Below are 15,415 nucleotides of genomic sequence, written 5' to 3'. Positions count from 1 at the left end.
GGACTGCACATTGCGATCTACATAATGTAGTATTTTAAATATATATATGTAACCAATGTTCTGTATTTGCTATATATGTTTATCTATTCACTTAGCTCCGCCCCTTCCCGTTAAGCCCCCCTCCCAGCCCGCCAAAAACGGGCTTCTAAACCTTGTGTAGCCTGTCATACTATAAATAGTCCTGACGAAGGGGGTAATCCTGCCCCAGAAACGCGTTGACTATACTGTATAATAAAAGATCTCTTAATACCAGACACTTCAATTGTGAAGTTCATTCAATCAAGGTCTAGGCAGCGCCAAAGGGGTCCGCAACGACGTTTTTTAAAGATTATTTGTCTATACTGTTAAAGAATACAAACATTGTTTCGGTGTATTAACAGACTTATCTCATTATTTAGTGCTATATTACATGAAGATAAACATCCGACGTTAGTAAGTTTGGGCGAAGCCTGACGGTTGTCATGACAACGAGGCTGTAGACCATGCAGAGATTATTGAGTCTGTAAGTTTTGGGACTAAGAAGAGGTAACAAAGGTCACAGCTTCCTTTCTCTTTGAACTCCAGTCTAGACTGACTCAAAGTTAGGGTTGGGGCCAGCCCATACCTAGTCTTCTACAAGGACTGAGCCAGGATTATTAACTCTAGCTGTGCCATGCATTTGCAGAAACTCCATGCTCTGGGATACGGCCCATGCAAGCTTTTAGTCATCATAGTCACCTTGGACTGAATATCCACCAAGCAGGCAACTTCTATATATGCTTAATATATACTTGAAGACCTTCTAGAGGGCGGTCCCTCCAAGAACTCTTTACTGTAAAAACACCTTTGATTCCTATTAGGTCAGTTGATCAGAAAGTATTGTATGATACTATGTATTATCCAGTTGTGATGATGGAATTGCTCAATAGATGACAGCATAACCTCATTTATTACATTATACAGTGCAATATACTCTATATATATTTATCACATTGGTACAAGTGCTGGAAGATATGTAGCATGCAACTGAGGTGTGTTGCACTGCGTGAGGCAAATGGTGGCCGCACCAGATACTGACTGGTTTTCTTGTAATTTTTGTTTATTTAAAGGAGATATTGTATAGTTAACAGACAGTGGAGTTACATCACTCAGCAAGTAGTTTAGAAAAAGTTATTACATTCTTACATATTCAATAAAGAAAAATCTATTATTTGATACAATAATGTGTTTTAAACATTTAGAAAATGGTGGGGGGGGGGGGGGGGGGGGGGATACCAGTCAGATTTATCAAATAATGCTACAAATGCTTATGCTTACTGCAGATACTGACTGGTTTTCTGACCCCCCCCGACCCCCCATACCTTGATATGCCACACCTGTGAGGTGGGATGGATTATATCGGCAAAGGAGAAGTGCTCACTAACACTGATTTAGACAGATTTGTGAACAATATTTGAGAGTAATGGGTCTTTTGTGTATCTAGAAAATCTTTCAGATCTTTGAGTTCAGCTCATGTAAAATGGGAGCAAAACCAAAAGTGTTGCGTTTATATTTTTGGTCAGTGTATATTCTCCCATTGACTATTATTTTTGTCCAAGGGAGAAAAAATGATGGTATCCCGTTTGTAATAGATACTTTTATGATGTTTTCCCTCAGGTGTGTATCGCACTTTTTCTTCTGATGTATTTTGTCTCCATTTTTACAGCATTTTATACATATATACATTAAATAAAGATTTGTATTTATTTTGAGCAATCCTAGACTCAGCTTTTTTTGTTTAGGTAGATTTATGTCACGTTGATGTTGTCCATTACTTTCTTTGGGCTATCGATTGTTGTTGAATTGTGTAACCTGCATTTATTGATCCCTGCGGACAAGCACAGAGCCGCACATTGTACAGCTGAGCCACATTCACTTCAATGGGACCGAGTTGTGCCTACACCATGTGACCAATGAACTTGACATCACATGGCCTAGGGAAAGCTGAGAGAAGGCACGGGACTCCGGCCGATCAGATACTGATGGCCTATACAGAGGATAGGTCATCAGTATAAAACTCCTGGAAGATCCCTTCAACATCAACATAACAATGATGCCAGGTTCTAGTCACATTACAGTTCAACTAGGTGGAATTGTCACCACAAAAGGGTCAAACATTAACCCATAGCAACAATCACTATAAGGCCTCATGCACACGACCGTTGTTCTGGTCCACATCCGAGCCGCAGTTTTTGCGGCTCGGGTGCGGACCCATTCACTTCAATGGGGCCGTAAAAGATGCGGAGAGCACTCCGTGTGCTGTCCGCATCTGTTTCTCCGTTCCGTGGCCCCGCAAAAAAATATAACATGTCCTATTCTTGTCCGTTTTGCTGACAAGAATAGGCATTTCTACAATGGGCTGCCTGTTCCGTTTTGCAAATTGTGGAAGGCACACGGGCGGCTTCCGTGTTTTGCGTATCCACGGTTTGTGGACCGCAAAACACACAACGGTCGTGTGCATGAGGCCTAAAAGATATACAGTTTTCCAGACCTGGGGGTATCTGCAATGTTTGGTTTGTAATGCAATGTTATATTATGTTTTGCCATGCTATGTAATGGTGCCAATGCACACCAGCAGATGAGGTATGGGTGGCAACAGCGATGGGACTAACCATCCCATTTCTCCCCTCCTGGTAGGAGTGGGCTGATCCTACTTCTTGTCAAGAAAGGGCCGAACTAGAATAGCAAGTGAGGAGTGAGGGAGCACGACCATCTGCTCCCGCTCCATAGGGCCTCAAGGACCAGAGATCCAGCTCCATCTGTGAGGAACACCACTCCAGAGAAAGTGCAAGGTGCACAGGAAGTGTTAACAGTCAGTAGAGCGATCAGCAACCACAGCTATTCAGACTGTGCTGCAGGGGAAATGTGTCAATACACCCATCACCATAGTTCAGGTTAGGCAAACTACAAAAGTGTGTATTTCACAGTGGACAAAAAAGAAAACTCACGCCAATACAGCAATATGAAACCTCCGTGCACATGACTCAGTGGCATGTGAAATCCAGTAAACAGTTCATCCAGCACTGAAGGGTTCAAAGATATTTCCAGCTTTATTGCGAATACATATTAAAAACATTTCAGGGGAACCGCTTTGCCATCATCCGTCAACACAATCCAGCTGCTACATAGTCTTCCGCGTGTCAATATGTATTCACAATAAAGCTGGAAATACCTTTTAACCCTTTAGTACTGGATAAGCGGTTTACTGGATTTCCCAGTGGACACCTACAGTCACAAGTGCCAGCTTACAGCTGTTAGCCACAAGTTCAGGAGAGAGACATCACCAAGATACAATACCAGCTGCGCTATTATCAGCTACTGTGCCAGCCACCATACCTCATCGCCTGGGGAGAGAAAGCGTATACAACTACTGTTGGATGTACTACAACTCCTATTTAGCAAAAGTTCTTCTACTTCTGGCCTGATTCCTTATACCACCTTTTCACTGCACCGATCCCGAGGGAGTAGTATACTGTGACACATTATCTTATCAGGGCCACTACCACTCCCATCCTCTGCACCGGCTCCTCAGCGGTTTGCTGGACACCAACCTGGACACCATGTAATTGTCAATTGAGTCTCAGTGGCCCCTGTAGTTGTGTGTGGAAATCGGAATGTCACTGTTGAGCCACAGCAATAACATGCTGACCACGCACACACAACCACTGAGGCCACTGATTGGCTGCAGTGATACTGAGATAAAAAAAACAGTTTATACATTTTATAGCCCTGTCTGAAACATATTCTGCAATAAATAATAAATAAATCTCTTTTTAAGGATATCAAGTAATTTTTCTCACCTCAGGAGAATTGTTTAACTTGTTGGAAAAAACATCATTTAATACCCCAAAGCTGCCATTTACAGCATGAGCCAGTTCTTGTTCTATAGCCTTGTGCGATTTAGCTGCATCCCGGATTCTGCATAGCAACAAAGATCATTATAAAAACATGTAACATTTTGAAGGATATCAAATTTAATTTCAAGGGGTTCTCTGCTTTTCCTATATTTAAAACTAGTGTTGAGAGACCTTACGATTTGCAAGTTTGGCGTTCAGGTTTGGGTTATCTAAGAATTCCGTAATTGATTCCGTTACCATGGACCATAACGGAATTCTGTGATGGCACCACGCATGCACCACGGAAGCCTATACGAGGCATTCGGTATTGCATTCCATCATAACAGAAGTCTATGCTGGCCAGTGGCGACCAATGTAATTACAGCTCCTCTGTCCCATTCACTTGAAGTCGAGCAGGTAAACAGTGAAGAGAACACAGCACTCATATCAGTGCTGGGTTCTCTTCATACAGCTGATTGGTGGGGGTGCCAGCAGTCGGATCCCTGCTGATCTGATATTGATGACCTATCCTGAGGATAGGTCGTCATTATCATAGGAAAAGTGGAGACCCCATTGGCCAGTTGTACCTAGTCTAGATTGTGTTGCATCTTTTGTAACTGAAAACATTAATGGACACAAACAAAAAGGTTAGGAATAGGGCCTTATATGCAGAACAGTGTACCACACAAATCCCAAATATTGTTGTTAATGCAGTTCTATGTTCTATTCAAAAATATGTTGTTATATGTGTCATGCCCTGCTGACCTGCTGTGTCCTGCCTTCCCAAATGTCGTTGTCCCACTCTCACCCCAACTTCCTGCTTGCCCCCCTGTGCTCCAGCTCACCACTGCCAGGTCTGCTCCCTCACGAGTGGTCTCCTAGCTCTTAAAGAGCTCCAGCCCTGGACTGCTGGATTCTGCCAGCTCACCACTACCAGGTCTGCTCCCTCACGAGTGGTCTCCTAGCTCTTAAAGAACTCCAGCCCCAGACTGCTGGATTCTGCCAGCTCACCACTGCCAGGTCTGCTCCCTCACGAGTGGTCTCCTAGCTCTTAAAGAGCTCCAGCCCTGGACTGCTGGATTCTGCCAGCTCACCACTACCAGGTCTGCTCCCTTACGAGTGGTCTCCTAGCTCTTAAAGAGCTCCAGCCCCAGACTGCTGGATTCTGTCAGCTCACCACTGCCAGGTCTGCTCCCTCACAAGTGGTCTCCTAGCTCTTAAAGAGCTCCATCCCTGGACTGCTGGATTCTGCCAGCTCACCACTGCCAGGTCTGCTCTCTCATGAGTGGTCTCCTAGCTCTTAAAGAGCTCCAGCCCCGGACTGCTGGATTCTGCCAGCTCACCACTGCCAGGTCTGCTCCCTCACGAGTGGTCTCCTAGCTCTTAAAGAGCCAGCACATTCCAAGGTACATTTGTTGACCCAATGCTCAGCTGACAGGAGCTCCTTTAGGGTTCTTTCCCAGCATTTTCCCCAGCGTCCAGTACGATTTTGGTTCCTATATCCTGCTAAGGCGTCCTGCTAAATATTTTATCAGATGATATATATCAGATAAAGTTCTCTCTATATTGATTTGAGTGCTGAACTTTACGCAGAACTAAGAATCCCATGATATAGTGCACATAAAAACACATCATGTACTGCACCAAAATTGTTTCAATAAGGACAAAACCAGGTGTCATCGAGAAGCTTACTGATGTATACCTGCTAATAAGATTCTCTGCAGAACTTGCAAGTTGCTGCAGATGAGCAAGTTCTTCTTCAGTAAGGTACTCCATTGACTGCTGGGAATGAAGTCGCGGTCGAGGCACAGACCTATAGTTTTCTCCTTTTCTTTTGTCCTCCCATGATTTTAAGGTGCTTTCAAATGCCTATGAAGAAGAAAAAAAAAGAAATCTAGAAAAGGGATGTATCATCTTATTTGGTAAATGGAACCTGTTATCAACTTTATGCTGACCTCACTGAGGGCAGTATAAAGTAGTGACAGACACGCAGATTTCAGCGGTGTGCTATTCACGAGCTAAAAGTAAGAGGCTGCCAAGAACCAGCATTATAATCATTGCAGCCCAGACCTGAAAAAAGAATCACAGCTGCCTAGTAAGATTCATGGTAATTCATAATCTCCCGTTCTCCCTGCCCACCTGCTGATGATTGACAGTCTTCTCCTTACTGTTCTCCCTAGGACAGGGGTCAGCAACCTCCGGTTTTCCCGTCTGCGCATCCGCAGACCTTTAAAAATGTGAAAAAATAAATAAAATACCGGATCCCTTTTTCCGCATACCAAAGAGACAGATCCGGTATTTCAATGCATTTGTCAGACGGATCCGGAAACAAATGATCTCTGTTTGCACACGGATTTCTGGATCCGGCAGGTAGTTCCGGCAACGGAACTGCCTGCCGGAATCCAACAACGCTAGTGTGAAAGTAGCCTTAGCTCATAAATGACACACCACTGAAATCAGCATGTCACTACTTTATACTGCCTTTAGTAACACCAGAATAAAGATGATGTACTGTATATAGTATGTTTACAGCATACATATCTATAATTGCTGTATAAATGCTACTGTATATGCAGCGCTATTTTAGTCATAGCTTTAAAAGGGTTGTCCGGGTTCAGAGCTGAACCCGGACATACCCAGAATTTTACCAAGCAGCCCCCCTGACAAAAGTATCGGAGCAGTTAATCCTAGGTCAGAGCAGGATCCTAGTTCAGACAAAGATCTTCTGAATTGACGGCTTCTGGGCCTGGCCTGCCCCACAACCTGAGCTCCTTGACTGAAGACACACCAATCTCTTTCTATGCGCATTACAAGTGATCCTTGTGAGTATATCGCATACATCTGATGCGACTGGTGTCTGAACATACTACACCATAGTGCGTTTTTTTCACTGCATTTTAGGTTTCCATGCATCTGTTGAATTTCTATGATTGAATGTGGTCCATCTAACTGAAGATTTTCCAAATGTAAGAAAGAGAAAACAATAGGAACTTTATAAAAATAAAAATAAATCCTCTCATGCAGCGCAATCCTTTCTCCTATCACTTTATAAATAGTGGAAGCAATGCATGACCAAAACCTCTGAAAGAACTGTCAGGGCGAGATCTGCTTATATTGTGGCCCGACCAATGCCAAGCTCGGCTTTCACTAGTTCTGTGTGAGCAACTCCAGTATGGTGTTTCCCCCCCCCCCCCCACAAAGCCAGCACACAGAACCACAGCCGTGTGCAAGATCTGCAGCATTAAAATAAGCTTTGGGCATTCATACACAAAAGTACCACATGAGGCGGCATCACTGGATTCTTTAGGAAAATAGAACTGGCCAGCATTCCTAATCAGGACTGTCTGTCCTCATATTCCTGGTCTTTATTTGTGGCAGCCAGCTCACATATCCAAGCAAAACAGTGTCCTCGTCATCATCATCTTTTTTTGTCCTGCTAAGACTCCTTCTCCTACTTGTTCCCTGCTCCATCGTGAGACATCCATTACCGGAATGTGCGGCCATGAGAAAACTATTCTCGACCAACAATTGCCTTGTCTACAAGCTGAACCCCCAACTGGCCAAGTTCCTGGTGTTGCGGCCGCTGTCATACCATTTATTAGCCTCATTGGAAGATACTTAGCCCGCAACATTTCTCCTAAAAAGCCATCCCTGTACTCTCACGTGGCAGAGGAAGTAGGCTGCTCCTTGTCATTGTCGCTGTGCAGCAAGATGCATGCCATGGTGGACACCCGGAGCAGCTGTTACAGGCAGGGACAGTACATGTCTTTCACAGCCCACTGTGTCAATGTTTTATGTGGCAACAGTGAGGCAGCACCCCAGCATCAAGGCCAGGAAGAAGAACAGCTGCCGCATGTTGCTGTTGCCCGTAGCTATTGGGGCATCACACGGAGGAACTTCTATGGAAGGAGGAGGATGAGGAGCTGCCACTTGAGGAGGAGGAGTCGGAGGTGGAGGATGATGATAATGACGATTACACCGGCCATGATACCCAATCGTCTCAGTCGTCTCGATTGTGCAAATCAGCAATTAATGATGCGCATATTTTCACGCAATACGTGCAACTTCACATTTCAGCAGGTCTGACCACATATTACTGATTGGTGCACTAAGTATTGTTGTGAACTTGTGACATCACAGCACTATGTCTGTAGCATGTAGGTATGGACAGCAGAACCTATCAGCTACACTATATCAGGATATAACCTACACTGACTATCTGTATTATATATATATATATATATATATATATATAATCTATCTATCTATCTATCTATCTAATGTAATGACACAGCAAAGCACAGAGCACAGCAATGACACTGCTGTCTCTCTCAGAACTCCATAAAACTACAGAAAATGGCTGCTGGGGAGGTTCTTATATAGTAAGGGGGAGGCAACTTTCCTATTGGTTGCTAGGGATGTTGCTAAGCTCAGACAAAGACATTGCAGCCTTCTCATTGGCCCATAAGCAAGAACCAGGGAGGGATCATGGATTCAGATGGAAAAACAAAAGTAGAATATTCACGAATATGAATATATAGCACTATATTCTAAATCTTTGCGAATTCTCAAAGTGGCGATATTCGCAATTAAAATTCCTGATTCGAATATTTGCGCCCAACACTAGTGTCTGACAGGGAGGCCCCTCTCCGCTCCATGTAGAGTCATCCAACTCCTGCTGCCACGAGCAGCAGTAGCAGCAGCAGTCAGTTCAGTTTCCTCAACATGATGGAACAGTTTTTTGACAAGCCGCATCAGGCTGAGGCAAATCAGCAAGTGGAGACTTCCCGACTCAATAACCATGTTCAAGCCTACCTTAGACTCTGGCCTGTCTCCGGCACATACCCCGTTCCTTGACCCCAAGAACGTCTTGTCAGGCAGACTAGAGCAGCTGCCTGAACTAGCTGAGTATGCCGTCTGTCTTCTTTCTTGCCCACATAGGCCAGCAGCGCGATCTGTGCCTGCAGGCTGAATGGTGGAGCATTGGTGCTTCACCATTCAGTGCAGGAGAGACGGAGAGTGGGGAGCTGAGCGGTTAATGAGTAACAGGACCGCAGCTCTTGGTGCTCCAGCAATGAGTGCTTCTGTCTCTATTGATGGAAGGGCTCATTGCTTCTGGCATCCTTCTTACAGGGGGCACCAGGGGCAGTCAGTTCAGTTTCCTCAACATGATGGAACAGTTTTTTGACAAGCCGCATCAGGCTGAGGCAAATCAGCAAGTGGAGACTTCCCGACTCAATAACCATGTTCAAGCCTACCTAGACTCTGGCCTGTCTCCGGCACATACCCCGTTCCTTGACCCCAAGAACGTCTTGTCAGGCAGACTAGAGCAGCTGCCTGAACTAGCTGAGTATGCCGTCTGTCTTCTTTCTTGCCCAACTGTGTCTTCTCACAGCAGGGGACGTGATGACACTCAAATCAGTGGCATGCCTAGGGTGTTTGGCACCCGGGGTGGATCCTTTCTCTGGCACCCCCTCAAATAAATTGTGCACCCTCACAATATTTATGCCCTCACTGTACAACTTTCACAGTAGTTATACCCACATTGTGCCCCCTTAAAGTACGTATCCCTTCATTGTACCCCCTTAAAGTACGTATCCCTTCATTGTGCCCCCTTCACAGCAATGCTGTCATTGTGCCCCCCTCAGTGGGTATGCCCTCTGTGCCCCTTTCACAGTAGTAATGCCCTATCTGTGCCCCATTCACAGTTGTAATGCCCTATTTGTGCCCCCTCACAGTAGTTATGCCCTCTATGTGCCCACTTCACAGTTGTAATGCCCTCACTGTGCCTCTTCAGAGTAGTTATGTCCTCACTGTGCCCCATTACAGTAGTAATGCCCTCTGTGCCCCTTCATACCAGTAATGCCCATTGTTCCCTCTTCACAGTAATAATGCCCACTCCATGCCCCATAACAGTTATGTCAACCCACTTCACAGGAGTAATGCCTATTGTGCCCCCTTCATAGTAATAATGCCCATTGTGCCCCATTCATAATAGTTATGCCCATTGTGCCCCCTTCATAGTAGTCATGCCCATTGTATCCCTTTACAGTAGTAATGCTCTCTGTGCCCTTTTTATAGTAGAAATGCCCATTGTGGCCCCTCCACAGTAGTAATGCCCATTGTGCCCCCTTAATAGTAGTAATACCCTCTGTGTCCATTTGTAGTAGTAATGCCCCCTGTGCCCTCTTTGTAATAGTAATGCCCTCTGTGCCCCTCCATAGTAGAAATGCCCATTGTGCCCCCTTTACAGTAGGAAAGCCCTCTGTGCCCCCTCTGTGTTAAAAAAACAACAACAAAAAACAACACAGTAACTATTCATCTTGTCCCATTCCTTATGCTCACATCCTTCCCCTGCAGACACAGATCGCTCTGCAGCACTCTGTGGGAGGAGCACAGGCAGATTCCCAGGCTGCAGGCTCCTCCCACATAGGCCAGCAGCGCGATCTGTGCCTGCAGGCTGAATGGTGGAGCATTGGTGCTTCACCATTCAGTGCGGGAGAGACTGAGAGCGGGGAGCTGAGCGGTTAATGAGTAACAGGACCGCAGCTCTTGGTGCTCCAGCAATGAGTGCTTCTGTCTCTATTGATGGAAGGGCTCATTGCTTCTGGCATCCTTCTTACAGGGGGCACCAGGGGCAGACCTACCCCCCCCCCCCCTGTCCCACCTTAGCACGCCACTGACCCAAATGAACCAAGTTCTCCTCCGTACATACATTTTATCAAAATGTACCAAGCCTGGATTTGGGAGAATTTTCGCAATCCACTGGTTGAGGCAGATGAATAGATCTGGCCTTGCTGACAGTGCTCCATCTTGCCAGAGTTGCTGTCTGCCTGCCTGACTACTATCATGTTCCTTACGGCTGCTGCCGCCATCATGCCACTGCCGCTGTCTTCCTGCCAACATGTACCATATGGCTTCTGCTGCCGCCACTGCCGCAGCTGCTGCTCCTCACTGCTTATCCCCTACTGCCATCACTACACATCCATCACTACTATTACTACTGTCACTAATACCCACAGACAGCCAATCTATTGCCTTGTATGTTTCATGCTATGCTGTTTCTGGCTACATGCCTCTATTACCCTACCATTACCACATTCACAGTGTACCGCTGCTCCCAATTAGGTCATTTTTCTGTGCTTGTTCAGCACAAGCCCCTTTTTTCTGACAATTAACTCTTGAAAGTGCATTCTGCCCCCGTTAAGGCATAATTTTTGAAGGCTAGGTCCGAACAAGCCATTCTTTCTTTTGACAAGTAGCAGTTGAGTGTGTCATATGGGCAGGCATTTTGACCCCGTCAAGGCATCATTTTTGGATGCTTGGTCCCCCAACACAGTTTTTTTTCATCCCATAATGCCGTGAGTGTTTAAACACCATCAATCCTCAGTAAAAGGACAATTTTTGGAAGCTTTGGAATATGAAATAGCATAACACATGCAACGGCTCGGTTCGTTTATGATGTCAACCATTCAACTACCCGTAACTATCACTCTGACATGATTTACTATTGCTAAGGGGGGGGAGAAAAAGCAAAAATTAATGAAAAAAATTAATGAAAAGACATAACATGTTTTCCTTCTTCCTAGGGAGTGTTATATACCATCTTCCAGGGCAATTGGAGCCACTTTGGTTTGTATAGAATCAATTAGGGTCCAAACCAATTTTTTTTTTTATTCAGTGAACTGGAACCGAACCGAATCTTAAAAAGTTCGCTCATCTCTGTCCCCAACATATGATGCAAAAATGAGAATAAAATAAAATCACTAGTACTTATGAGCCCTACACATTAGTACAGCTATGGGCCTGTTTATGGATTTCTTCCCCTTATTCTCCTGTCCTGTACATACCCTGTCTCGTGTAAGCATCTGAGCTCGGTTCTTGTGCTGGATCATTAGGATGCCAGGAGGTTGCACCCAGGCTTCTCCATCCACTTGTACAGGAACCCCTTCTTCTCCCAAAATAGTAATCTTTACCTCACGGCACTAATAATATAAAAAATAAACTTCAGCTTGAGAATTGATTACACAACTTAACAAAAAATACATTCAAATCTTGTTTTTTACATGGATCTGAATTTTATAACATCTCCCACGAATTGACCTTTAGGATTGATTTTTACCTCAACTGCACTCACTATATACTAATATACACCTGTGGGATTCATAGCAGTGGGAATCCCCTGATTTTGGTAGTTTGTGTAGAGGTAGGGAGTGTGATAGAGACGTGAGGAGCTAAAGCTCTCTATCAAAAGAGAAGATGTCACCTGTGAGTCACTGGATTTAACGGTACTGTATTACCTCACATGATCTTCTGGGCACCTGTGGAGAATTTGCATCTACTAAATGGTCCCTGTATGGTGGTAATATTGGTGTTTGCATAGTTTTTTTTCAGTAACAGTATGTTCAATCGTTTGGTTGTAACATGTTCATGGTATGGCAGGCTTATTTTGCGTTATATGTATACTGTAGTGTTATTATTGGCAAAAATGGCTATGATATACTGGGTTGCGTTCGGTAACAGTATAGTGATAATATTTGGTATGTGTATGACTATTTTTTACAGGCATATTATTATACATATATTAGTACTTTTGAAGAGGCAAACTATTTGCAGACCTCCACAGTGCTGATTCTCATAACTTCAAGGGCAATGTACTGCTGAGGCGGTGTATCTAAGCCTGTAATGTTATAAATGTTATTAGTATTTTTATTGTTTTTGGGGTGGAGACAAATTGCCAGACTCTGGCATTTAAAATGCCTTTTACTATAATAATTTGGTCTGTCAATGACTGGTTAGTAAAAGTGTCACCTGTGCAATACGGTGGTGTTGCAGGTTGATTACACGTGACATAGCCATCTGGATGCTCCCAAAGACAGCAACCACTTCCAGTTTTTTGTCATCGAAGGAAGGTGCCCCAAAATTCTGCAATACAAAGATATGACAACACATAACAACATGCAGTTACATCTAAACTCTGAGGTCTGAGGGAAACTAATGCCTACTCTGCCACGTGATGGGAAAGCAGTGTTTATTCACAGTTATTGACTTGATTATTATCCCTGCACCTATATTCACAGGGGGTAATTTATTAAGCCCTGAGCTTCAGAATTCTGGCTTAAAAAAGTCACGAAATAGGGCAAAATCTTTTTCCGCATATATTTTGTGACATTTTAGATTTGTGAGCATGTTTAGTCTCTCAAGCCAATTTAAACCAAAAATGCTTGCAACCTTACTTCAGTAGAGAGCTAGCTTAGAAAGTGTAGTAGCATCTCAACACAGTTGTGTAAGGCTGGGTTCATACCTGAGCATTTTACAGCGCGTTCCTACGCGCTGTAAAACGCTCAACAGGCAAGAACCAATGCTTCCCTATGGGCATGGTTCTCACCTGAGCGTTTTACAGCACGTACGAACGCGCTGTAAAACGCCCCACGCCCCAAGAAGTACAGGAGCTTTTTTGGGGCGTATTGTCGCGCGTAACACCACTGTTTTTCATTGTGGTCAATAGCAAGAACGCGCATACAACGCGCGTTTCCAAAATACAAAAACGCCCCAAAATACGCCTCAAAAACGCCTGTAAACAGCGCTTATCGAATACGCTCAGGTGTGAACCCAGCCTTAAGCTTCACAGTCTTTAAACTTGTCTGAGTTCACAAAAGGATCTCCATGCCACTAAAATCTTCTAAATAATAATGATAATAATAAAAAAACGCTCATACACTCACTTTATTGAATGCAGGCCTGCTGTCTGTATACAGCCGATATACAGGTATACGGCACTTGACTGCTGCAGCCAGTCACTGTCCTCAGCGGTATATGGCACAAGACAGCTAAAGAGTAGACATTAATTGATCGCAGCAGTCATGTGCCAGATACCTAAACATCACTGCTGATGCCCTGTATACAAAAAGGAGGAGAAGTACTGCGGCACAAAGAACGGCACTGAAGACAGAGATGAGCCTATGATGTTTTTTATTTTATTTTAAAGGGTTTTAGTGGCATGGGGTCCTTTCATGTTACAGAGGTTGTACAGGATCAGAGCTGAACCTGGATATAACCTCTTCTTTACTCATTTACTCTATATAAGTAGAGTATCAGAGCATTTCCTTGCACCGCCCACCTGTTCCGGTGATGTCACTGGGCACATTGCTAAGTGGAAGTCTCCGCCTAGCATAGTCAGGAGAAGCCCGATACGTCACCGGCAGTAAAAAAATAGACCTTGCCCTGCACGATGTAGTTTAAGGCAAGGGTAGCAAAGCAAATGCTCTGATGCTCCACTCATATAGAGTAAATGAGTAAAGAGGAGGTTATATCCGGGTTCAGAGCAACACCTTTACCTTAGACAACCCGGTTAAAGATGGACCAAATTTATCAAACATCGTGGGTCATTTGAAACATTTGCAACAAATTGTGCAAAACTCACTTTCAAAATTCATGAAAATACTCCCCAATATCCCTGTATTTTAATTGTATCCTTGTATTACAGTATGATGCTGTATCTGTAGCCTTGTACTGTGGGATCACTGTCCTTTCCATGTGACAGCATTGCGCTCCTAGGTGATTCGCTGTAACAGCACTTTGTTAATTATTCCTTTTATGAGACATTGCCCCTGTCCGGTGACATCACTGCATGTATTATTTATTGCCATAGTGTCATAGCACTGTGCATTATGACCCTTTCTATGACTTCACAGTGTTTATTATCCATGTACTAAGACATCACTGTGTGCATTATTTTTGTGATATCAATGTGGCAGTTAACTGTGACATTAATCCTTATATTATGCAAATTACTTCCCAACTTAAAGCAAAAAAAAAACAAGGCGGGGACAGGAACAGCAGTGCGTAGCGCACCACAGCAAATACTTTTATACCAAGCACACATCTAACTTCAACCAATGCCTATCTATAAACGCCCAATCCTGCCCAGTCCACATTGTGCCCCCACATATACTAGAATGACCCTTTACTGTCTCCTTCACAATAGAATGCTCCCTTAGTGCCCCCCACACAATATTTATTGCCTCTTAGTGCCCCCTTCACAGCAGAAATACTTCCTTAGTGCCTCCATGGAGTATTAATGCTCCCTTAGTGTCCCCTTAAAGTAGTTATGTTCTATTAATGCTCCCATACAGTAGTTATGTCTTCTGAGTGTGCAATAGTGTGAAAGCACGACCGCCGCTGCTGGATTACAGGGTGGTCGTAACTCCTGGATACGAGCAGTGTATAATGTGATAGAAAAATGAATCAATTCACCAAGGGAAGCAATATAAACAGTCACATTGCACTAGTAAGTGCCTTGTATTAACATTCTCTACATGATACCTGCCATTTGCTAAGTAATGTAAATACTGAGCTCAGGAGTAGAGTTGAGCGGACACCTGGATGTTCGGGTTCGAGAAGATCGGCCGAACTTCCCGAAAATGTTCGTGTTCGGGATCCGAACTTTTCGGCACTAAAAAGGCTGTAAAACAGCCCAGGAAAGGGCTAGAGGGCTGCAAAAGGCAGCAACATGTAGGTAAATCCCCTGCAAACAAAAGTGGATAGGGAAATGAATTAAA

At 44.2% G+C, this 15,415-nt stretch overlaps 1 protein-coding gene across 3 annotated transcripts in view; it reads right to left on the bottom strand.

Annotated features, from left to right (window-relative positions):
- Window positions 1–15,415, bottom strand: part of LOC122919463 (diacylglycerol kinase eta-like) — a 283,154-nt gene that overhangs the window by 44,507 nt on the left and 223,232 nt on the right. For all 3 annotated transcript variants that reach the window (XM_044268513.1, XM_044268514.1, XM_044268515.1), the window contains 4 exons: window positions 12,666–12,779; window positions 11,705–11,839; window positions 5,557–5,723; window positions 3,819–3,936 (listed from right to left, as the gene is read on the bottom strand). In XM_044268513.1, the coding sequence (XP_044124448.1) occupies window positions 3,819–3,936; window positions 5,557–5,723; window positions 11,705–11,839; window positions 12,666–12,779 (534 nt within the window). The remainder of the gene's footprint in view (window positions 1–3,818; window positions 3,937–5,556; window positions 5,724–11,704; window positions 11,840–12,665; window positions 12,780–15,415) is intronic.

This window comes from Bufo gargarizans, chromosome 9 (genome assembly GCF_014858855.1).
Source record: "Bufo gargarizans isolate SCDJY-AF-19 chromosome 9, ASM1485885v1, whole genome shotgun sequence".
Taxonomy (NCBI): domain Eukaryota; kingdom Metazoa; phylum Chordata; class Amphibia; order Anura; family Bufonidae; genus Bufo; species Bufo gargarizans.
Note: the sequence above shows the minus strand (reverse complement) of the source record. Positions and strands in the feature narration are given on the sequence as shown.